Source organism: Chrysemys picta, chromosome 14, assembly GCF_011386835.1.
Source record: "Chrysemys picta bellii isolate R12L10 chromosome 14, ASM1138683v2, whole genome shotgun sequence".
Taxonomy (NCBI): domain Eukaryota; kingdom Metazoa; phylum Chordata; order Testudines; family Emydidae; genus Chrysemys; species Chrysemys picta.
In genome coordinates this window covers 4,329,542-4,352,429 of record NC_088804.1, presented here as the reverse complement: position 1 = coordinate 4,352,429, position 22,888 = coordinate 4,329,542, and the positions used below count along the sequence as shown (strand labels likewise).

General features: G+C 62.2%; 1 protein-coding gene across 9 annotated transcripts in view; it reads right to left on the bottom strand.

Moving 5' to 3' along the window:
- The window catches only part of FCSK (fucose kinase), a 45,420-nt gene that overhangs the window by 7,398 nt on the left and 15,134 nt on the right, over nt 1–22,888 (bottom strand). For 5 of the 9 annotated variants that reach the window (XM_065567476.1, XM_065567484.1, XM_065567480.1 and 2 more), the window contains exons 2-20: nt 20,568–20,688; nt 20,026–20,177; nt 19,276–19,326; nt 17,341–17,466; nt 16,869–16,941; nt 15,304–15,401; nt 13,211–13,291; nt 10,513–10,650; nt 9,364–9,535; nt 8,212–8,339; nt 7,614–7,715; nt 6,904–7,074; nt 6,437–6,507; nt 5,075–5,439; nt 3,712–3,922; nt 2,741–2,907; nt 2,215–2,442; nt 1,528–1,671; nt 755–874 (exon numbers count right to left, since the gene is read on the bottom strand). In XM_065567476.1, coding sequence (XP_065423548.1) covers nt 755–874; nt 1,528–1,671; nt 2,215–2,442; nt 2,741–2,907; nt 3,712–3,922; nt 5,075–5,439; nt 6,437–6,507; nt 6,904–7,074; nt 7,614–7,715; nt 8,212–8,339; nt 9,364–9,535; nt 10,513–10,650; nt 13,211–13,291; nt 15,304–15,401; nt 16,869–16,941; nt 17,341–17,466; nt 19,276–19,326; nt 20,026–20,177; nt 20,568–20,646 — 2,677 coding nt within the window. In that variant the 5' untranslated portion in view covers nt 20,647–20,688. Of the gene's footprint in view, nt 1–754; nt 875–1,527; nt 1,672–2,214; nt 2,443–2,740; nt 2,908–3,711; nt 3,923–5,074; nt 5,440–6,436; nt 6,508–6,903; nt 7,075–7,613; nt 7,716–8,211; nt 8,340–9,363; nt 9,536–10,512; nt 10,651–13,210; nt 13,292–15,303; nt 15,402–16,868; nt 16,942–17,340; nt 17,467–18,902; nt 19,127–19,275; nt 19,327–20,025; nt 20,178–20,567; nt 20,689–22,888 lie in introns of those variants that run through there. The other 4 variants (XM_065567479.1, XM_065567481.1, XM_065567482.1 and 1 more) reach the window with 4 other exon arrangements.

Here is a 22,888-nt window from a genome sequence, read left to right as displayed (position 1 = left end):
GACAGACTGAGGCGGCGGCACAAGAGCTAGTGGGGTGGCAGCATTGAGCCAGGGGCTGAATGGGAGGGGGGTGCATTAATAAGCCTAGTGAGGAATCTATTTGTCAAAAAACATTTCCTGAAACGTTTTTTGTTGTCTGGATTGTTACCGACAGACTTGCTGACAGGTATTTTGAAATAAATTGAAACTGGCATGATTATATTGTGTTATTTTGACAAATAACATTTTCAGAATTTTAAAATATTGGGTGCAGAATTTTGAATGTGCAGGTGCAGAAGTCCCCCAGGAGTCCAACAGGCAGGATATTGGGGGAGGCCCTGGCAGCGTGGTGCTGAGGGGCCGGCTGTGGGGGAGAGGAAGGCGGGCTGCTTGGTTGGGGACAGGGAACTGATCAAACAGCCCCTGTGGGGGCTAGCCGGGGGGCAGGCAGCGTGCACCACGAGGGTTAACACCGCCTGTTGCAGAGACAGCCTGAACCAGCAGGGCAGAATAATGGGCCCGAGCAGCCGGGGCCATGGGGCCGTCAGGACAGTTCAAACCTCCAGCTGTGTGGCGAGGCCGGGCCCCTAGGCAGGGCAGTGGGAATGGCAGAGAGGCAGTGGGTCTGACAGGCCAGGGCTGGGCAGCGCAGAGGCAGCCTGGGATGGCGTACCCCAGCTGCCACAGACTCATGCCGCACACCTGACAGGGGGTCCATTCAGGCGGCCGGGCCAGGCCATGGCAGGCCCCCCGCCACTGGTCTCTGTGCCGTTACCTGTGGTGAGCACCTGCTCTAGGTGCAGCACGGCATGGATGAGGGACTCTGCGTTGGCGGATTTCCCAGCCGCCCGGTACAGCGCCGCCATCACCGCCCCAGCCAGGATGCTGCTGGTGCCTGGAGGAGCCAAAGATGGGTCAGGGAGGTGAGGCAGAGGGTGCATGGGGACAACATCTCAGCCATGGCCCATGAAACGACCCAGCACCCCGCAGGGCAGGGCAAGGCCGTGGGGGCCATAGCTAGGTTACGTCCCCACCTCCCAGAGCAGCTGCAGAGACGCAAGAGGACGTAAGCAGCGCTCTGTGCTGGGTGCCCCTGCAATCCTCATGCTCTGCATTGCCCGGCCGGAGGGGACTGGCCCGCAGAGCCCAGCAAGGAAGCCACAGAAAGAAGCTTGGATCCCTCCGCAGCGGCCGAGCCCCTGGCCCCTCCTGCAGGGCGTCCAGCGTGCTCTGCCCAAGCAGGAGGCCGGGAGCCAGCCTGTTCTCAGTGCAGACCTCGCAGTGCTGTGGGAGAGCGAGTTTCTCCTGAGTGCCCGGCTGGGGGCGCCCCAGCCCCAGCCACACTGCTGTTCAATGTCCCTCACTCTGTTAGGAGAGACCCGCCAGCCCGAGAACGTGACCAGGGTGGGCCTGGCTGCTTATGGCTGAGATCGACTTTCCTGTAGCCTCCTACGGACCTGAGGCCGAGGTCCAGAGCTCTCCTGGTCTAGGGTTACCTACGCTCGCTGCCCAGACTGTGCCCTGTGCAAACGGGGGCCACGAACATACCCAGGCCGGATCCGTGGGGCAGGCTGGACCAGCTGTGCACTTCAAACCCTCCGCCAGAGCACTCCAGCAGCTGGGCCTGCAAGGGCTTCTGGGAAGCGAGGGTGACAATCTGGGTGCAGATGAAAGCCGCTTTCAGCAAGGCGCCTGGAAAGGAGAGGGGAAGCCCTGAAAGGCTGGTCAGCGCAGCCATGCCCTGGCCACCAGCCCCTGCTGGTTTAACCCCTTCACTGCCAGCAGACTAACATGGTGCCCCGGCCAGGTCACGGCTATTGGATCACCCATTAACCCAAGCTCCTGACAGGCGGGTGCTCATAGCGACCCCACCCAGGCCAGCAGGGCGAGGGCAGAGCCGCAGCCCCAGCTGTCCAGGCTCGGAGGCCTGCTCTCCCCGCGGCACGGAACAGCAGGTCCTGGAGGAGGGGGCAGGGGGACTTGCTGGCTCATTGTGGGGGGGGGCTGCTGGCAGGGAAAGGTGCCAATGGCCTCACTGTCTGGAACAAGCAGCAACAGGACGAGCGTCTCCATCCCCCGCTACGCAGGCCTCCAGCCTGGGCCTCTCTTATCACCGCACCCCCCCCCCGGGGGGGGGCAGGGCAGGGCTGTCACCCATTGCACAGGGGGGAGTCGAGGCCCAGACCAGCGGAGCAGCTGGTGAGCCTTGATCCTGAGCAGCGGGGTGGGTCTTACCTGGCGCGTGGGGCTGGCAGTAATCCTGCAGGTCCTCCAGGTCCTGGCACACCAGCTCCAGCACCACCTCGCCCTCCAGCGCGCCGCTAGCACTGACCAGCCGGAGCTCCGGTTCGGCGATGCGCCGGGCCCGGGCCCCAATTGGTCGGCGCCCGTCCACCAGGATGGCAATGTCCACCACAGCTCCCCCGTGCTCGTAAGTGATTGGAGGAGTGTCGCTCCAGCCACCTGCAAGGCAGAGGGGTGTGCACTCAACGGAGCCTCATGCAGGACGGCCACCCACAAACCAGCCCTCATCTCCTGTCCTCTCCATGCTGCCAAACTGTGCCCCTTTACAGCCAGTGCTGTCCACCCCCTGGGCACTGCTCCCTTCGCACCAGGGCTCCCCGTGGCCCCGGCCCTGCACTGCCTCATCCACCCCAGCACTGGGACAGAGCCTAGGGCCAGCCCCAATGATGGCCAGGCCAGAAGAGAAAGCCCTTTGAACTGGGGCCTGTGGAAGCTGCTCCCACCCAGAGGTGCTCACCAGAGACGTCTATCCGGGCAGGGCACTCCACCAGCACCCAGTGACCGACGGGAGGGGGCTCCTCCCGCCCGACATTGATGAACCGGCACGCCGACATCACAGCCTGGCGGATCAGGATCTGCTCGGCCCCCTCGTAGTGCCGGGCGGCCCTCACCAGCAGCGCCGGCCTGAAACGGCAGGGGGAAACAGGCACCGCTCACCAGCTGACAGAGGGCACCATCAGAACCGTCTTTCTCCTGGGATGGCAGCAGCACGGCCAGTTAGCGGCTCTGGCAACACTGAGCAGAAACACGCTCGACTGGCCACAGGGCGGCAGTGGTGCCCGTCGGCCTTTGGCACAGGTTGTCATGGTTACTGACCACCTGGTGTGTGGCCGGGTCCTTAGCCAATCTCCCAGCCACAGTCCAGGGCTGCAGAGACGGAGATGCCTGGAACATCAGCCAGCCCAGCGCAAAGCCCCCTGCAGAGACACAGGGCTCGGGCCCAGCAGCGTCCTTAGCATCTGCTGGAGAGTTGATGGGTTTCCAGCAGGACCTGGGACTAGGGTGACCAGATGTCCCGATTTTATAGGGACAGTCCCGATTTGGGGTCTTCTTCTTATATAGGCTCCTATTACCCCCACCCCGTCCCGATTTTTCACATTTGCCGTCTGGTCACCCTACCTGGGACCCAAGCTGCTGGTCGGGAGGGGCAATCTACCACCTACAGGGGCGTGTGGAAAATCAGGCCAGTCTGTCAGTGGATGGCTGACAGCCCTGGGACCTCACAGCAAACCCCGCTGCTCACTGCAGAAAGGCCATGAGACAGGGCTGGAAATGCGGCAAAATGGAAATGACATCCCTGCAGACCCTGTGGGGAATCCCGGTCCATTGAGGGGGGCAAGCCCAGCGCCACGGCCCCCAACACATCTCTGCCACCCCCGCTGGCCCCCGGGCACCAAGGGCCCAGCAGCCCAGTGCGTCCAGCCATACCTGCCCAGCCATTTCCTCCTCTCTGTAGCGAGCGCCTTCACTCCCTCAGCAATGTCGCCTCTCTCCAGCTGCTGGAAGGCCGGGGCCCACTCCCGGTTGGCGGCCGGCCCGCTCCGTAAGCCCCCATCCCCTTTGGCCATGCAGCCCAGCACATCGGCAATGCAGGCGAGAGCCCGGGCTGCCACCCCAGGGTCAGCAGCAACAGATGCCACTGGGAAGCAAAGGGAAGCCATCAGAGCGGCAGCCAGTCATGGCCCAGCAGGCTGGAGACTTAGAGGGCTGCTGTCCACGGCAGGATTTCATCCCTCCTCATCTAGCATGACAGTTACCTTCTTCCTCTGCCCCCTAAGCCCCTCCAGCCACTTATCTACAGTTGTCCTGAACCAGAGCATGCCCCCGTGGTCCCTGAGTGGAATGAGTTTGCTGGGTCTCAGCCCAGTGCCCACAGCCCATGACCCATCATCATCATCATCATCATCAACTCCCTCGTTGACTATCTTGGGTGGATCCAAGGGCTGAATGAGTCCTGGAGTGAACTCCTCCCTCGTGCTAACCGGGGGTGGGGCACTGAGCTGGGGCAGCCGACAGAAGCTGGCACCGCCAATGCCAGTGCAGTGCCTGTTCTGGAGATAGAGGCGCTCAAGCCGGCACCTTCCTGCAGCACACCGAGAATGAACCTAGGCTCTGGTAGCCCACCTAGCCGGGGCAAGCCCAGCTCCACTTTCCAAAGCCCGCAAGGCCTGGCAATTCCAGGAGCAGAAGAGACTTGCTTGGCGCTACTTATTTGCATGTTGTTACCCAGCATGCTCCACCCGCTCAGGGTAGCTGGAAACCTGCTGTCTGCCACAACGGAAAGTGCACTCAGGCTTTGGCTTCCACACGGCTTCGCTAGCGAGAACGGGAGGAAACTGCCCTCCGGCAGCCTCCGTAAGCCACGTGCCTGAGGGATGTTCAAAGTGGCCACGTTCCTCTCCAGAGGTGAGTGCATGGTGGGGCAGGGGGAGGACTGTGGCATAGTCCGTACAGCTGTTTGGGACCCGGCGTTACACAGGGGCCGAAGAACGCCCTGTAGCCAACTGCAAAGACAGCAGGAGGGACTCAGAGACGCACAATGTGATCCGCAAAGATGGAATCCAGCGGGCCTCTGGGCTGACATCCCAGTGATAGTCCCCTGGCCGCTGTACGGACTGGACAGCCTGCTTAGCAAGGGAGAGGGACTGGCCGTGTTCAAGGGCCCCCCCAGCACTCGTGGGCCTGCACGGGGGCTAAATCACCGCAGGGCTGGAGTCTGCATCCGGACGCCCCCGAGCAGCACGTGTGGCTGACCCGAAGGTCACAGGCAGCCGCCCCGCCCAGCTCTCACCCTGGTCCAGAGTGCTCAGCACGGCCTCCTGGTAGCCCTCGCTGACGGCGGTGCGGATCAGTGGCAGGAGGCTGCAGTCCCTGTGCTCCAGCAGCACCCTGCGTAGCTTGCCCTGGGCCTGGCGGAAGAAGAGCGCCCGGCGGGACGCCAGCTCCGCCTCCTGGTCTAGGCACATCAGCAGCTGCTCCCAGGACATGCGCCACGAGGCTCGCCACCGTCCCAGCCCCTCGCCCTCCTGGGAGCCCAGGAACCACAGCACGTCCTGGACCCCCAGGGGCTCGGCAGCGTGCAGAACGGGGAAGAGGCGGGCATTCAGCAGGCAGCGGCTCCTCCGGGGGACCTCGGAGCCCCAGATATCCCCCTCCCTGCCGGAATGAGAAGCAGCCTCAGAGAGCGGGCACCACGCGGCCACGTGCAATGGGGGCAGGAGGCCTAGGCAGTGAGCACCTGCCCCTCTGGCCTCCCCACCTACAAAGAGAGCCTCATTTCTGCCCCAGGGAAAGCAGATCCTGAGAGGCCTGCACCTCCCTAAGGCACGGGGAGAAGGGAGCATGGAGCTGAAGCTCCTGCCAGCTCTCTGCTGCCTCCTCACCAGCTGGACAGCCCCGTGCTCAGGCTGATAGCCGCTGCACTGCCCTGCCCCCATTCTGCACAGCTGGGATGGAGCCTCCTCCACCCAGACTGAAAGCAGGAGTTAGCAGAACCACTGTAGTCTCTTCCTCGGCCAGCTGGAGGGAAATGTGCTAAGGAGAGCAGCTGTGAGGGGCTCACAGCTCCAGCCCTGCCAGCCTCTCCCAGCAGGAGGTGCCATGTGCACCCCTATAAGGACAGTGAGGGGCACACAGCTCCAGCCCTGCCAGCCTCTCCCAGCAGGAGGTGCCATGTGCACCCCATAAGGACAGTGAGGGGCACACAGCTCCAGCCCTGCCAGCCTCTCCCAGCAGGAGGTGCCATGTGCACCCCTATAAGGACAGTGAGGGGCACACAGCTCCAGCCCTGCCAGCCTCTCCCAGCAGGAGGCGCTGTAGATACACGTGCTCGTTATGCGGGGAAGCTCCCAGTGATCTCGTCCCAGCCTCTTGCAGCACAGGTTGCTTTAGGGTGCTGGCTTCATGTAGGCCTCGCTCTACCCCACTGGGCCCCCAGGAGTTGGCTCAGCGCTCTGGAGGCCAGTGCATCAGGCAGCTCCTCTCTGCCCCTTTCCATTTGCACCGAGGCATTTCCAGGCAGCATTACAGAGCGAGTTTCCCAGGTCTCAGCCGAGCAGAGTCCAGGCGCAATGCAGGGGAGGAAAGCAGTTGCTCTTGGCTCACTCTGGGCCCTATCCGGGACCCTTCTCTGCCCAGCTTGTTTGGCACATACCGTATCCCCGTCCTGTGGAAGAACTCAGCCCAGGGCACGTTCAGGTAGGTGCCGGCCTCCCCGGGAGGGCTCTGTGAGGGGGGAGGGAGGAGACAGTGAGAAGTGGGGCTAGAAGGGGACAGGACTCGCACCACCGCTGTGGGGTGCTCTCTGCCCTCTCCTGGTGGCAGGCCCTATGTTAACCCCACCCTGGCTCTCAGGGAGGCAGGGCAGCGTCCCTGGCCTTCGCTCCTCCCCCAGAGCACTCAGTCCCCACGGGTGGCCCCCTGTGCCCAGTTTCCTTGGCAGATGGTCCCCTCTGCACCCCCATAAGGGAACGTTCCTCCCCCCAGGCACCCCCATCAGGGCCCCGCAACGGGGGAAACAGATGGCGGGCAGCCCGTAGGTGTGACTGGTCACCTAAGAGGTCACATGATCCTCGGAGCTCTATCCCCAGGTTCTCCCCCCGGCCCGATCTCAGACAGCACCTGCCAGTCGTCGTGGCGCCCAGTCAGGGTGAACACCTGGCGCAGCATGTCCCGCAGCCGGATGGCGTGCCCCTGCAGGACCACGTCGTGCAGCCGGCAGCGCTGCAGGGCAGGCGAGGAGGAGACGTCCAGCCCCGTGAGGAGGCAGCCGGAGCCTATCTGCAAGGGTCCCTGGGAGGGCGACAAAATTGACAGTTGCAGAAATGCGGGGTGGTGCCGGAGATCCCCACCCCCATCAGAGCTCTGGGAAGCCCCTCCCTTTAATCTAGTCACAACCAGCCCGTCATGGTGGTCTGTGGTCACCCTTCAGCACCGGGGACCCCCAGAGGGAGCTGAAGGCTCAGAAAGACTTTCAATTCCACGATTTACAGCCGTGCTTTGAATAGTGGCGGGGGCGGGGGGCAGAGATGGTCACTGGTAAAATCTAGCAATGGGGGATATTGTGGGAGTCCTGCATTCACTCCATAGAGCTCCTGGACACAAGGTCACGAATCGGGAGATGAGCTGGGACGGGTGTGCTGAAGCGTCTGGGGGAAGAGACCCAGGATCCACCTGGGCCTGAACATGCAGAGAGAGGGGGCCCCAGCAGCCAGGCCCCAGGCTGGGTTAGAGCGAGAGTCCAAAGCCATAGGGCGATCCAGCCCTGTGCCTGGGAAGCGCCTGACCCCCAGGGACCCAGCCGAGTGAGCGGGATGGGGAGGGAGCTGTACCTGCAGGTGGCAGTGCTGGAGAACGCTTCCGGGCTCCACCCGCACGGCTCCTTCCAGCAGGCTGTTGGTGACGGAGCAGCCGTCCTCCAGGAGCTGGGGCTGCTGCGGGAGCAGAAGGAACCAGCGCTCAGCAGTGGGGGAGAGGAGCCCGGCGGGGCAGAGGGGGAAGGGCAGAAAGGGAGCTGGGGAGGAGTACTGAGCACTCTCTGAAGGTCCCGCATGGAGGTGGCACTGATGGAGGGTTAGGGGAGCACTAGAGGCCCCGTTGTCCTAGGCTCCCAGCCCTGCGCCAAACAGCTGACAGCAGCCAACAGACACGGTGGGGAAGGGGAACTGAGGCCCAGCGAAGAGCAATGACTTGCCCAAGGCTACCCAGCAGGTCCAAGACCAGGCTAGGAACACAGCCCAGGTCTTCCGACCCGCAGGCCACACTGCCTCTCCCACAGGGATGGGCTAGTAGTGTACACGGTGCTGGCGTCTTTCCCGCTATGCTGTCTCAGAGCAGGTGCAGATGCCACTGGTGCCCCAGGGCAGTGGGGGCAGGAAAGAAGATGCCAGGGGGAGGGGCACGTTGGGGGCTGGGACGGGAGGTACCTACAGCTATGTGGGAATGCGCCACTTTGAGGAAAGGGAGGGCGTTGGCGGAGCTGGTGCGAAGCGTCAGGTTGTGGATGTGGTCGCTAGCGGCCATAGTCATGTAGTCATAGCAACCGTCAGGTATACACACTGCCAGGAAACAGGAGAGAGGCAACACTGTTAATGCACTGCCAGCAGATCTCTGGGGTGGCAGCCAGGCTGCAAGGGATGGGGGCCTGGCTGGCGCCAGGGGTCCATCAAGGTGGGGAGGGCAGGGGAGGGGAGGGGTAGGAGCACTCTGTCTCTGGCAGAGGGCCATCCCGTCTCCTCTGGGCGCCATGAGCCGGGCACCACCCAGCAGGGTGGGTGCTGGACTGAACCCAGGCCAGAGCGCAGGGAGGGCCTCGCCCAGCGGGAGACCAAAGGGGTCGGCCCTGGCACCTGGCTGTGATTGGCAGCTGACGCCCACCAACGAGATCCCGAGGAGCAAACTCAGCATCACGCACGAGCTGAGAGAGGAGGTCGGGGGGAGACGCCGAGTGCAGTCCAAACACCTCCACGCGGCAGCCAGCCAGGGCACGGCAGGGACGTGCGCAGCCCCTCGCGCCCCCAGTGGGTTAGATGACAAGGCACTGAAGTTATACAAGCCAAGCAGCCAGTTCTTGCTTACCCTGCTGAGGCTCTTTTAATAACTCCTGGCAGACCGGGGCCCTGTTTTTCCTTACAGAGGGCGGCCGGTGACGCCAGCGACACGCTGCCGGGGCATGCACTCGGGGCACAGCGCCCCCTAGCCCCATGTGGGACTGACGGAAACGTGCCAAAATCCTCAATACACTAACAAAGCACCCCTTGACAGCCCGTGTCTCCCCAGCCATGTCCTGTTTCTAATGAGCACAGTTGCCAGCGCCACTGTGGTAGCTCCTTTGAGGCCTCCCCTCCACACGCCGACCAGAACTAAACCTGCCCGGCTTCTGAGTTGTAACAGTCCTCGGAGGAACGGCGTGGGAGGAAACAGGCCGCTGGTGTCTTTAGAGACTATCCCCAATTCCTCGGCAAGATACCAGCCAAGGAACATCTGCTGGGACACACGGTGGCTACCAAGGCCCCAGAGAACTCTAGCCAGAGTGGGCAGGCATGAGGGGCTGGGCCAGTGCTCAGGGGCGGTCGCACTCACCCATGCTGAGAGGGATGGCATGGAGGGCCTTCCACAGCACGGAGCGGGCGCTCCTCAGGGCCGCCGCCCCCTTGGCATGGCCGCTGCCCACCTCCCGGATCCTGCCAGTCACAAAGTCCTCCTCAGTCACCCCGTCGGCCATGCAGAGCACGATATCGAAGAACAGGGACAGCTGGAGGGAGGCAGAGAACCGGAAATGCTCAGTCTGTGCAACCCCCCCTATCCCTGCCGAGCTGTGCCCTCCAGCTCTGACCCACAGGCTGGAGACTGTGACTGCAGTGTGTCTACACTGGGTGGGCTTCACACTGGATACAGCGGTGACAGCACTGCCGGGGGGAGGGGGGTGCCAGGGAGGGGCAGGGCTCCTGGGGTTGGGGATTCCAAGGGAGGACAAAAGAAAAGGGGTGACAGACCCTGAGGCTGTGCCAATGAGCAGGGTTTGGGACGGAGCAGCACCTGGCCCTTGGAATGGCAAGAGAAGCCGGCACTGGCTGGTTCGGGAGCTGTGTGACTGGAGCAAGATGGCTGCCACAGACAGCTGGCATCTCTCTGCCCTGCCCCTCCCTGGGCAAAGAGCGAGTAGGAGGACTTCCATCCTCAGCCCCAGGCATGGCGGGATGGAGGGCAGGGGTAGGGGGCTGACCCAGGGGCAGCCCCATGGGGAGGAGGTGGCAGGGGGAGCTCGCGCTGCTGCATGGGGTCTGGAGGACAGGACATGGGGTGATAAAATGGGCCCCAGAGCTGTGTGTTGCCCCCGCAGCACTCCCGGAGACCCGGCTCCCTGCACGGCAGATGACAGAGCCCTGTCCAGGGGACACCCTGCTGCTCGGCTGGGGAGTGGGGTGCAGAGAAGTTTCCACCACGGGGAGTTGGGGAGGTACGATCAGCCATGATCATGCACGTGCACAGAGTGCCCCCTGCTGGTCACCTGACGCCAGCGTGGGCTGATTTAACCCTTGGTTCCAGGGTCTCCCACTGCCCCGGTCAGACCCATCTGCTGGGGGGAGGGGGGAAGGAAGGGCTGATTGGCCTGGCAGTGCTTTAGACAGCTATGGAGAGGTGAGGGCGGCTCTCCTTGTGGCTGGCACCAGATGGCACAATGAGGGGATCCCTTCAGCACCGCCGCTGGCGAACGGCTGAGAGCATCACCTGGATGGTCTGGGCCCCCGAATCCAGGCCCAGGTAGGTGCAGGCATCCAGAGGAGGAATGACGTGCGTGGCCAGGAGCTGCTCTGCGGTCTCCGAGGAGAAGAAGACGACCCCGCACACCTGAAACCACAGAGCCGGCTGGGTGGGGTGTCACTGCAATTCACGCCTGGGGGCCATGTAGAGCATTCCTGCTGCTCACTGCTGCCTCTAGTGGGCAGACTCAGGCCTGCGTGCTGGTGTGTGATTATATCACCCCCTAGAGTTACCGATGCTAACCCCTTCTGCTGGTGGTGGCTGGTGGCCAGGGCCGGACTAACTCTCCTGTGGGCCCAGGGCTATTAAATTTTGTGAGACCTCTGTATACAAGTCTTTTTCCTGGGAGGGAATTTGGTGCAGGAGGGGGATTCTGATCTGGGGCAGGGGACTGTGGTGCAGGAGGGGGTGCATGGTCTGGGAGGGAGCTTGGGTGCAGGAGGAGCTCTGGGCTGGTGCAGAGTGTTGGGGTACAGGAGAGTGAGAGTGGTCTGGGAGGGAGTTTGGGTGCAGGATGGGGCGTGGGGTGCAGGAGGGGGTGTGGGGTGCAGGCTTTGGCCGGGAGGCACTTACCACAAGTGGCTCCCAGCCGGTGGCGCAGCAGGGCTCAGGCAGGCTGCCTGCCTGCCCTGGCGCCATGCTGCTCCCGGAAGCGGCTGGCTGCTGGCACGTCTCTGCATGCCCGTGCAGGGAGGGGGACAGCGTGTCTCTGTGCGCTGCCTGCGCCCGCAAGCGCCACCCCTGGTTCCCGGCCAACGGGAGCTGTGGGGACAGTGGTGGGAGCGGGGGCAGTGCATGGAGCCGCCTCCCCCCACCAGTGGTCACAGAGATGTGAGCAGCCAGCTGCTTCTGGGAGCGGTGTGGGGCCAGGGCAGGCAGCCTGCGCACCCCAGAGAGCACTGCCTGTGATTTGGTTTTGCGGGGCCCCCTTGAGCCGATGCAGCCCCTAAAGTCCCTGCCTTAATCCGACCCTGCTGATGGCGACTCCCCTTTGGCTCATGGGACAGTTTGGAAGCACAAGCCCGTGGTGTCTTCAGCTCGGGAGGAGGCTGTGAGGTAGATCCTGCCCCAGGCCAGGAGCAGCCGCTCCCCAGTCTGGGCTGCGGCCTGTCTCTAAAAGGGCTGGTGCTGTGTCTCCCTGCGGGAGTGACCAGATGTCCTGATTTTATAGGGACAGTCCCGATATTCGGGGCTTTGTCTTATATAGGCGCCTATTACCCCCCCATCCCTCTCCCGCTTTTTCACTCTTGCTGTCTGGTCCCCCTACCCTGGGGTGGCATGGCTCGGTCAGGTCAGGCAGCAGGCACCCCGTGGTACCCTAGCCTGTAATATCGGGCTCTCTGTCCTGTCCCCCAGCAGGAGCAGGATTAGCTCGCCCAGAGACAGCCCTGCATTTCCTCTGGGCAGGACCGAGGCAGACTCTAGGGAAGGTCAGAGCTGGATCTGACCCCTGTGACTAAGGCCCAGGTCTGCGAGGCAGGGCCAGATTCACGGCTGGTCTGACCCTAACAAAGCCAGCAGGGCAGCGCTGAACCCAACCGCTTCCCCAATACACCCAGCGGCAGAGCTCCCCAGCCATTCCTCCTGCTCCCGCCGGGCCGTTACTTCTCGACAGGCCTGAGTGCCAGCTCTCCAGGGGCAAGCCACTGCCCCTCTCTGCAGCTGTGTCCCCCGCTTGGCATCTCTCTCTCTCGTGACACCACAACTCATGGTGATAGCAGTCCACACGCTATCAGCGTGTTAACCTCTCCTGTCCACCCCAGGAGGCTGGCGCCATTCCAGTGTAGTGCAAGGAGGGGAGTGACTCATCCAAGGGCATCCAGCCAGTCAGTGACAGAGGCTGGAGTAGAACCCAGGAGTCCTGGCTCAGAGCCGCCTCCTCTGACTGGCCTTCGTACTCAGTGTCCCAACACATTAGTAAACAGGAACTGCCCCCTGGCGCCCTATTGCAGGCCTTTCCCACTAGCCCTACATCGCGTCGGATCCCCAGGAACTAGGAGTTGTCCAGGTTTTACCTGCCTGCTATAGCAGGTACCCTAGCTGGGACGACAGTCAGGCCTAGTGAATAGAGCACTGGACTGGAAGGACCTGGGTTCTAGTCACAGAGCTGCTACTGACTGTGGAGCAAATCACTTCACTCTGCCTCATGCCTCAGTTTCCCCATCTGTAAAAGGAGGACAATGGTATTGCTCTGCGCTGTGAGGGCTACGGGTGAAAGGAGCCAGATGCTGTTCTCCTTCCTCCTCACCAGCCACTGTCTGCGGAGGCTGGCAGTGGAACATACTGAATCAAGCCCTGCTCTGGGTCCTAGTCCTCGCTCTGCCACTGACCTCCTGGGCAAGTCCCCGCCCCTCTCTGGGCCTGTTTGCCCCACGTCCGCCTTGTCGAGTTAGGTGGGAAGGGCTTCGGGGCAGGGACCGTCTCTCGCTGTGTGTTTGTACGAGGACCTGTTCTTGGTTGAGGTCTCTAGGGACGAGTGCAATCATTACCCCTAGCCAGCATCTACGGCAGCCAGGATCTGCCAATGCTCATTAACCCAGAGACTTCCTGCTTCATGCAGCATCCCCACCCCAGCTACACCCCTTCACCTGGCCGAGTTACACAGCCCTTCCTCCCAGTCTGCAGCCCTGGCGCGAACTCCTCATTAACCAACCAGGGGACGTACCAGCGGCACTTTCCCGTCCGGCCCAGCGCACTCCTGGATCCGGGCCTCCGGGCCTTGGTAGATGATGTCACGCACGAACCCCTGCAAGAGGAAAGGCCCCGTTAACTCCGGGCAGCAGCTCCCAGGTGCCTTGTGCAATACAGCAAAGCAGCCGGGGAACGGCCAGGGCTGGTTAATTGATCCTGCTCCTTGGGGGCCACCAGTCTAGAGGCCTGGCCATCTGCCTCCCAGCCTCTCCCGATACTGGGAGCAGCCCGAGCTCCGGGGCAGGGTACCGTGTGTCAGAGATGGGCCCCACACACAGCAGGGCTGTTAAGGGGACGGGCGGGCCTAGCATGCCAGTCCCCAAAGCACCCCGTGGGCAGGACCCAGCTGCCTCAGTTCCCTGTGGGGTAGCTGGTCCACTTAGAGCTCTGTGTCCTTCCCTTCTTGGAGTGCTGCTGCCATCCTGCATCCTGGTAACTCCTCACACATGCCAGCTTGGGGATAAGGTGTCACCTCGGATGTGGTGCTGAGGCAGCAAAGTGGAGATCTGGCTGGCCCTACCTCTCCCCGCAGCACCCATGTGCCTGGGAGCCCATTCGCTCTGCCCCCGGCTCTGTGCCCACGACTGCTGCTCCCCAGCGCTCCAGGGCTCCTGCTCGAACCTCGCAGCAGATCCCATGTGCAGGAGCCAGGGGAATCGGCAATGGAGAACGGAGCCTTCCCCCCGGCTCAGTGGCACACCCCTCCGGCACGGCCCTCCCAGGCTTCTAGGCACATCCTGAATTCACTGCTGAGCGCGGTCCAGAGGCCTGCGCCCGAGTGCGATGCTGGGCCGGGCGCCCTCGGGGAGCCGCAGAGAAGCCTGCTTGGGAGGCTGTTCCCCAAGGGCTGCATGGGAAGTCTGCACTGGCAGAGCTGGAGGGGGCCAGGCAGTGGCTGGCTCAGCTCACAGGCCGCTAGTGAGCAGCAGCGGGTGCAATCTGGGCCTGGCTGAAGGGCAGAGCCAGGGACCCAGCCATGGGCTCACCAGTGCCTGCACCTCTCCCGGCAGCTGTAGAGCCCCATTCAGAAAGGCTCAGGGTACCCACATTAGTGATAACCCCATGGGAAAGCCCTGGGGCAGACCAGCCCCCCTCCCGCCTCAGACCCTGAGTGTGGCCCCCCGGCCCAAGGGACACAGGGCCCAGAGGGGGAACGCTGGAGGACAGCCCCAGGGCCCAGTGGGGGATGCTGGAGGACAGCCCCAGGGGAGAGGCCCAGGGCCCAGAGGGGGGATGCTGGAGGACAGCCCCAGGGGAGAGGCCCAGGGCCCAGAGGGGGGACGCTGGAGGACAGCCCCAGGGGAGAGGCTCAGGGCCCAGAGGGGGGACGCTGGAGGACAGCCCCAGGGGAGAGGCTCAGGGCCCAGAGGGGGATGCTGGAGGACAGCCCCAGGGGAGAGGCCCAGGGCCCAGAGGGGGATGCTGGAGGACAGCCCCAGGGGAGAGGCCCAGGGCCCAGAGGGGGGATGCTGGAGGACAGCCCCAGGGGAGGCCCAGGGCCCAGAGGGGGGACGCTGGAGGACAGCCCCAGGGGAGAGGCCCAGGGCCCAGAGGGGGATGCTGGAGGACAGCCCCAGGGGAAGGCATTAGACGCAAGGCCCTGACACCACCGCAGTGCAGAGCCAGAGAGCCAGCTGCCACGGAGACTGAGGGGCTTCTCGAGGGGCCCTCCTGCAGCTCAGGGCAGAATGTTTCAGTGGGCACTGCCCCCCACGCTGTGCCATCCCTCGGCACGTGCTGTCTGACAGCCTAGTCTCCCAAAGGGCAAGGCAGATCACAACTCTCTCCCCACTGCTTGTGGCCTGGGAACGAGCAGGCTGGCCCTCTGTCCTGGGCCCCTCGACCCGGACGCTCCTGGCGCTGCACAGGAGGAATCACAGAGCAAGAGATCTCCAGGTGAACATTGACAAACAGAATTTGGCTAGTTCGCTGCCCCAGGCTCAGCGCCCCTTTAACAGAGGCGTCAGCACAGCCTGGGCTCAGCGCCCCTTTAAGAGAGGTGGGTGGGAGCTTGGCCAGCGCATTGTCTGGGGCTCGGCGCCCCTTTAAGTGTTGGGCTCGGTGTACCTGCTGGTTGGCGAGGTAGACGCCGTGGTTTCTGGCATATGAGACGCTCCCCGGCACGGAGATCACTTTGGCACCTTGGAACCCTTCCCAGTGGATCTCTGAGAGAGAGGAGCAGACACCAGTGCACGCCTTGCCCGGAGACCTCCCACCCACCGCGAGGCTGGACTGGGGGCTCGTCGCTAAGGGAGCGGCACCGAAGCAAGGCTCCCGTGTTAGCTGGAGGGTTCGAGCGCCGTTTGTTTAGCTGTGGGCACAATGGATGCTCCACAATGCATGTGCCCCATTGCACCCCAGGCATGTGCAGCTGGGCCACCGGGCACCCAGCTCAGAAATGCCCACCCCTGCCCATGGCTTCCTGGCCAACCCTGGAAGCACTGGGCACTTCTAGCTCCCCCGGCTTGCATGGGCACTGGGCGCTCAGCCGTGGCAGGCCTGAGCCTGGGCAGTTTGCAGACAGACTTGCTGGACGAGAAGGGGATGCAGGACAAGCCCAGCCTCGGGGTACACTGGGGACGCAGACCACACTGAGCTGAGAGCCCCAGCCTCCCAGGGGGCAGAGTCACTTGCCCTTCCCCATATGGGGGATCCCCTTTGTTAACACCAATACCCCTGCCCCAGGCCGCTGCAGCAATGGATGGGGGACTCCAGTTCCCGCCCCAAAGATACTTTGCCGGCCGGGGGGAGCTGACTGCAGACCAGACCCCACAACACAGGCTTCAGGGGCACTTGTTTCACCCTTCCCAGTGCCAGCCACCCACCAAGAGCCCCTGCTGTGGGTCAGTGGGTGGGAAGCGCCAGGGTCAGGCCTGCTGGGACAGAGGCAGGGGGAGGACTGGAGCTGGGCCCCAGCAGGCACAGGGCGGCCGTCACAACCCTGCTTTGCCTGCGGTGGTCCCATCGCATCAGGCTGCCCTGACGCACCCACAAGGTGCTCAGCGCTCACCTGGGCACCGCCTGGCCCTCCGTGGTGTGCAGACATGAGCCATCACTCCGGCCAGTCCCCAGGGCGACAGCAACTGCCCATGCAAGGCGGAGAGCCCTGGCTGCGGGGATCAGAGCACTGGGTCCTACCTCGCGCACAGCCAGGGGCTGAGCGGCACCAGGGCACGCCCAGAGCTCATAGGAACAAGGGCTTCAAGCTGCCTCCTGCCCTTAGCCACAGGCCTGAGGGGCAGAGGCGTCCATCAGACACAGCCTCCCGAGGGGTTCTGCCCCGTGCTCCGTGGGGCCGCGCAGAGAGGCCAGGACAGCCGGCCAAGCCTCTTCTCTCAGCGGCTCCTGCCACCCAACGCAAGCCCTCCGGGGACTGCTGAAGCCCCCAGCAGGGAGAAGTGATGGACCCATGGAGCACTGAATTCTCTGACCCCCCTCTACACTGCCACCCAAAGCCTCCCCTGGCTCACTGGTTCCACTGCCAGGGTCCCTGTGGGGTGCCAGAGGCAGGATTTACCCCACCTTGGCACCCCACGGAGCCCTCCCTCGCACCCTGCCCAGGCTGGGTTTGGCTATTGGGTTGTGCCCTGTTCTGATTCGGATCCCCTCCCCGGCGCAGGGCGAGCCCGTACCTGCTGCCAAGGGAACGGTGAGGAGCATGTCGGTGCTGCAGACCCACACTCCCGGCGGGGAGCCCCTGCACAGCTACAGAGGGACACACAAGAGGTGAGGACGGTCTCCTGGGACCCGAACATGGGCCAGGAGATCAGTACAGGGACGGAGTACGTGCCCTCCCCACCCCAGAACGCTGCAGGGCCGGGCGGAAGGGAGCTGGGCAGCCATTTACTGTCTGGCCTTCCTCACCTCACCAGCAGGGGGTGCCCACACTTTGCCCGGCTGGATCTCATCGTTGCCCCTGGGCAAGGGGCCCAGGGGCCCCTCTCTAGAAGACCCCAGGCCCCCACATGCTATGTGACCTGGCCGTGGGGATGGGGATGGAGGGAAAGCAGTGCAGGCTGGGACCAGGATGAGATGGTCTTGGGCTGAATTGCCCTCCTAAAGGAGCCCGGCCGGCGCTTCCTCCCGCCCCCGCCTGGCACTGACCTGCTGTGTCATGGTCCCCAGCAGGCTGTCCAGATTGCAGGTCAGCGCTTCGGCCGGGGCGTCGGGGTCCTCCACGGGGAGGCAGGTGAAGGCCCGGCTGCAGTCATCGAAGGGGAAGTCACGGCCCTGATGGGAGAAAGAGCCGGAGCACTGGTCAGCAGGAGACAGGGCAGAGAGGGTGACAGGCTCCGTCCTGCGAGAGGCCTTGTGGAGAAAAGACTTGGCCCCAAGCCCCGCTCTGACCCAGGAACCGTGGCCTCTGGGCCTTTTGGCTCTCACTCCCAGCAATGTCACCCCCCATCCGATGCCCCCTGGGTGCTCTGCCTGGAACCCCATGAGCAGGTGAGCCCCTTCCTGGGCTGAGTGCTGGGGCGGGGGCTGGTCAGACAGGCATGGACAGCTGCATCTGCAGCCAGGCTGTGGATAGGACAGTCCAGGGCTGGGGATCGGGGCAGCACTGAAACGCGTGGTGGCTTTGAGAGGTGCCATGGAAAGGACAGCAGACGCCAGCCCTAGGAGGAGATTATCGCCCTGCTGCTCTGAGAGGGCAGGGGAGACCCAGGGGTGGAATGGGTGGGAGTGGAATAAAGCTGGGGCCCTCGCAACTTAGGGGGATGTCATCCAGCAGCCAGTGGGTCCACGTGGATTGTGTGAGCCGTCTGCCCAGGGGTCCCATGGCTCCACCCACATCCCGTGGAAGGCAGGGGATGGCAGCACTGGGACCTCAGCAGCTGCCACAGGAAAGCAGAGCCGTGGGACCGATTGGATACCCGCTCTCCCACTGCAGTGCCTTGGAGTGGCAGGAGATCAGGGGAGGAGCACCTCAGATAGAGTCACCGATTGCAAGGCCAGGAGGGACCATTGTGATCAGCTAGTCTGACCTCCTGTAGAGCCCAGGCCAGACACCTGCCCCCCGAAAATCCCTAGAGCAGGGCCTTGAGAAAAACAGCCGAGCTTGAGCTAAAACTGGTCAGTGACGGAGAATCCACCACGCTCCTCAGTAAATTGCTACAATGGAGAATTACCATCACTGTCAAAAATATACACCTTCTTCCCAGTCGGAATTCGTCTAGCTTCAACTTCCAGCCCTTGGGTCATGTTAGACCTTTCCCTGCTAGACTGAAGAATCTTTGTTCCCCATGCAGCTATTACAGACTGTGATCAAGTCACCCCTTAACCTTCTCTTCCTTAAGCTAAACAGACTGAGCTCCTGGGGTGTGGCACTATACGGAAGATTTTCTAACTCTTTAGACATTCTCGTGGCTCTTCTCTGACCCTCTCCAATTGATCACCATCCTTCTTGAATTGCGGACACCGGAGCTGGACACGGGATCCCAGGCGCGGTCGCACCAGTGCCGAATACAGAGGTGAAATAACCGCTCTGCTCCTCCTCGTGATTCCCAGCATCGCGTTAGCCCTTTTGGCCACAGCATCGCACTGGGAGCTCGTGTTCAGCTGATTATGCACCAGGAGGCTTTGATTTTATCAATGAGGGGTGCAGCCGCACTGGTCCCAGCCTCTTTGGGGTTCACCCCCCCCAACCTACCTGGGACTAATGTTACCCGCAGTGGCCCGTGCACATGCAGTGGCATTTAGCAATGGTTTGCACGGCCCTTGGTACCAACGTGCTCCGAGGTTCGGGGGGTAGAGCCAGGGTGTCACTCCCCTCTCAGTGCCAGGTGTGCTGGGTTTGCTGCCAGAGAGGTTGATGGTGGGAGGTAACGTGACATGCGCCCTGGAGGTAGGAGCTTTGGATGAGGGAGGTGGCAGCTGGATGGGACAGCCCAACATCCCATCCCCCCCAGGTGGAGACTCACCACCGGCAGCCAGGCTGGGGTTCACGATGCCCCCAGGCTGGCAGCCCCGGAGGAGGGGCAGGTGAACGCTGCCCACCACTGCAGAGCAGGCCTGTGCCCTGCCCCGCCGGGCTCTCACCATGTGCAGGATGAGGATCCGGGCCTCACGCAGGACATCAGCGGTGACCACCTGGAGGAGCGCAGACAGAACCCATTAGCCGAGCTGGGGAACCAGCCCCAAGGAAGGGCAGTTCTGACCAGCGTCCCCTTCTCCAACAAACGCTATAACCCAGAACAGCCTGTGCCACAGAGCTGAGGGCACCCTACCAGCCAGGCCTCAGTGCCTCCTGCCATCGCCATCTGGGCACGCGGCTGCAGGCCCTTCCCCACAGCAGTTACATGCTGCAGGCTGGGATGGGCTCTTGTCTGGAGCAAGGCTCCTCTGGATCTTGGTCCGGAGCCGCCCCTGCTCCCCAGATATGGCCCCCAAGAGCGGGCAGGCAGGGAGCTGGGGTCATTGTAGCCCACCTGGGTCGCTACAGTGCATTAGTGAAGGGTATTATAGCTCTGCTTTGCAACAGCTCCCTGTACCTGGGGGTCCCCACGGGTGCTGGATGGTGTTGAGGTACCAAGCCCATGGGGCAGCCAGCCTGTGCTAGCTGAATCAGGCACGGGGGAGGGGGTGACTTGGGGTTCCCAGCTCCATGGGCTGGGGGCGAGCAGGGTGGAAGGGAGGCACCTCCAGGGTGGGCAATGCCAGCAGAGCCTTGGACAGGGAGACAGGGGCATTGGAGCTGCCCAGCCAGCTCATCTGGGTGCACACCCAGCAGCTACTCAGTACAGGTGCCACCGGGATGCGGTCCGGAGCCCGTCGTGCCACGCCACTCACCGTGCAGCCTGCCCTGGCGCTCAGGTGCTCAGCTGCCACCAGCAGGGCGTTGAGGGTGGCGCCACCGCTGCCCACGCATGCTGCGGGGTCCTCGACAGTCAGCAGGAGGGGGTGTGGGCCCAGCGCACCCCGCCGCCATCGGATCTCAAGCTCTAGCAAACGAGAGCAGAGGCATTTGGTGGCGCTGAGTGACCAGGGGGGAGCAGGGATGTGCTGAGTGACCAGGATGGGGGGAGGGGAAGCAGGGGTGCACTAACACAGCCATGGCGGGCGGGAGCCCAGGGCTGGGATACACGTGGCTGCAGGTGGGGACTGTGGGGCACCAGCAGAGCTGCATGTGGGACTGGCTGCAGATAGGGATCAGTGAGCTGCAGGAGTGGGAAGCTTGCAGAGAATCGGCCCAGGCTACGCGTGGCGTTGGCCAGCGCTTTGTCCCGCACAAAGCCCACGTCCATCCCCAGTTTGGCAAACAGCTCTGAGGGCTGGGAACCGCCCCCAGCCGGGATGCGTCCGTGTCAGCACCGGGCCCCTGCCCCACTTGCCTTTCTGGAAGGCACACACGCTGTCCTTGTGCTGGCAGGTCAGGACGATGACGGTCCACTCCACCCCTCTCGGCGCCATCCAGGTGCACTGGACGTCTCTGCCTGGCACCCGCCGCTAGCTCTGTACAAGGGACGCAAAGGCTGCAGCACTTGCCCATCACGGATCCACCCCTCACGAGGCACCGGCACCCCCAGGATGGGGCCCTTGTGTAACAGGCTCAGGGCCTGGCTGTGATCGGCGACCCCTCTGTGCTGTGCGGCTGGTGAGCGAGGGCTGCGTGAGGCTGGCGAGTTGCAGCCAAACAGGGCTAAGTTCAGTTCCCAACAGCGTTAGCCAGATAAACCTTATCCGAGGAGGAGACGTCAAAGTCCCCGGCTGGCGCAGCAGCCTTGATGCAACAGGTCTGCACAGGGGAGGCCGTTCTACACACAGCTGGTCTCACAGAATGGTGCCCCCAGCTGGACACTTTGTGACTGGCTCCGCTGGGGGCTCAGGAGGGTTACGATCTGAGCAGAAACTGGGGCAGGAGCTTTAAATCATAGAATCTCAGGGTTGGAAGGGACCTCAGGAGGTCATCTAGTCCCACCTCCTGCTCAAAGCAGGACCAATCCTCAACTAAATCATCCCTCCCAGGGCTTTGTCAAGCCTGACCTTAAAAACCTCTAAGGTAGGAGATTCCACCACCTCCCTAGGTAACCCATTCCAGGGCTTCACCACCCTCCTAGTGAAAAAGTTTTTCCTAATATCGAACCTAAACCTCCCCCACTGCAACTTGAGACCATTACTCCTTGTTCTGTCATCTGCTACCACTAGATCCATCCTCTTTGGAACCCCCTTTCAGGTAGCTGAAAGCAGCTATCGAATCCCCCCTCATTCTTCTCTTCTGCAGACTAAACAATCCCAGTTCCCTCAGCCTCTCCTCAGAAGTCATGTGCTCCAGACCCCTAATCATTTTTGTTGCCCTCCGCTGGACTCTTTCCAATTTTTCCACATCCTTCTTGTAGTGTGGGGCCCAAAACTGGACACAGTACTCCAGAGGAGGCCTCACCAATGCCGAATAGAGGGGAATGATCACGCCCCTCAATCTGCTGGCGATGCTCCTACTTATACAGCCCAAAATGCCGTTAGCTTCTTGGCAACAAGGGCACACTGTTGACTCATATCCAGCTTCTCGGCCACTGTAACCTCTAGGTCCTTTTCTGCAGAACTTCTGCCTAGCCATTCGGTCCCTAGTCTGTAGCAGTGCATAGGATTCTTCCGTCCTAAGGGCAGAACTCTGCACTTGTCCTTGTTGAACCTCATCAGATTTATTTTGGCCCAATCCTCTAATTTGTCTCTGTATCCTATCCCTACCCTCCAGCGTATCTACCATGCCTCCCAGTTTAGGGTTATCTGCAAACTTGCTGAGGGTGCAATCCACGCCATCCTCCACATCATTAATGAAGATATTGAACAAAACCGGCCCCAGGACCGACCCTTGGGGCACTCCGCTTGATACCGGCTGCCAACTAGACATGTAGCCATTGATCACTACCCGTTGAGCCCGACGATCTAGCCAACTTTCTATCCACCTTATAGTCCATTCATCGAGCCCGTAGTTTTTTAACTTGCTGGCAAGAATACTGTGGGAGATCGTATCAAAAGCTTTGCTAAAGTCAAGGAAAAACACATCCACTGCTTTCCCCTCATCCACAGAGCCAGTTATCTCGTCATAGAAGGCAATTAGGTTAGTCAGGCATGACTTGCCCTTGGTGAATCCATGCTGACTGTTCCTGATCACTTTCCTCTCCTCTAAGTGCTTCAAAATTGATTCCTTGAGGACCTGTTCCATGATTTTTCCAGGGACTGAAGTGAGGCTGACTGGCCTGTAGTTCCCCAGATCCTCCTTTTTCCCTTTTTTAAAGATGGGCACTACATTAGCCTTTTTCCAGTCATCCGGGACCTCCCCCGATTGCCATGAGTTTTCAAGATAATGGCCAGTGGCTCTGCAATCACATCCGCCAACTCCTTTAGCACCCTCAGATGCAGCCCCATGGACTTGTGCTTGTCCAGCTTTTCTAAATAGTCCCGAACCACCTCTTTCTCCCCAGAGGGCTGGTCACCTCCTCCCCATACTGTGCTGCCCAATGCAGTAATCTGGGAGCTGACCTTGTTCGTGAAGACAGAGGCAAAAAAAAGCATTGAGTACGTTAGCTTTTTCCACATCCTCTGTCACTAGGTTGCCTCCCTCATTCAGTAAGGGGCCCACACTTTCCCTGACCCTCTTCTTGTTGCTAACATACCTGAAGAAACCCTTCTTGTTACTCTTAACATCCCTTGC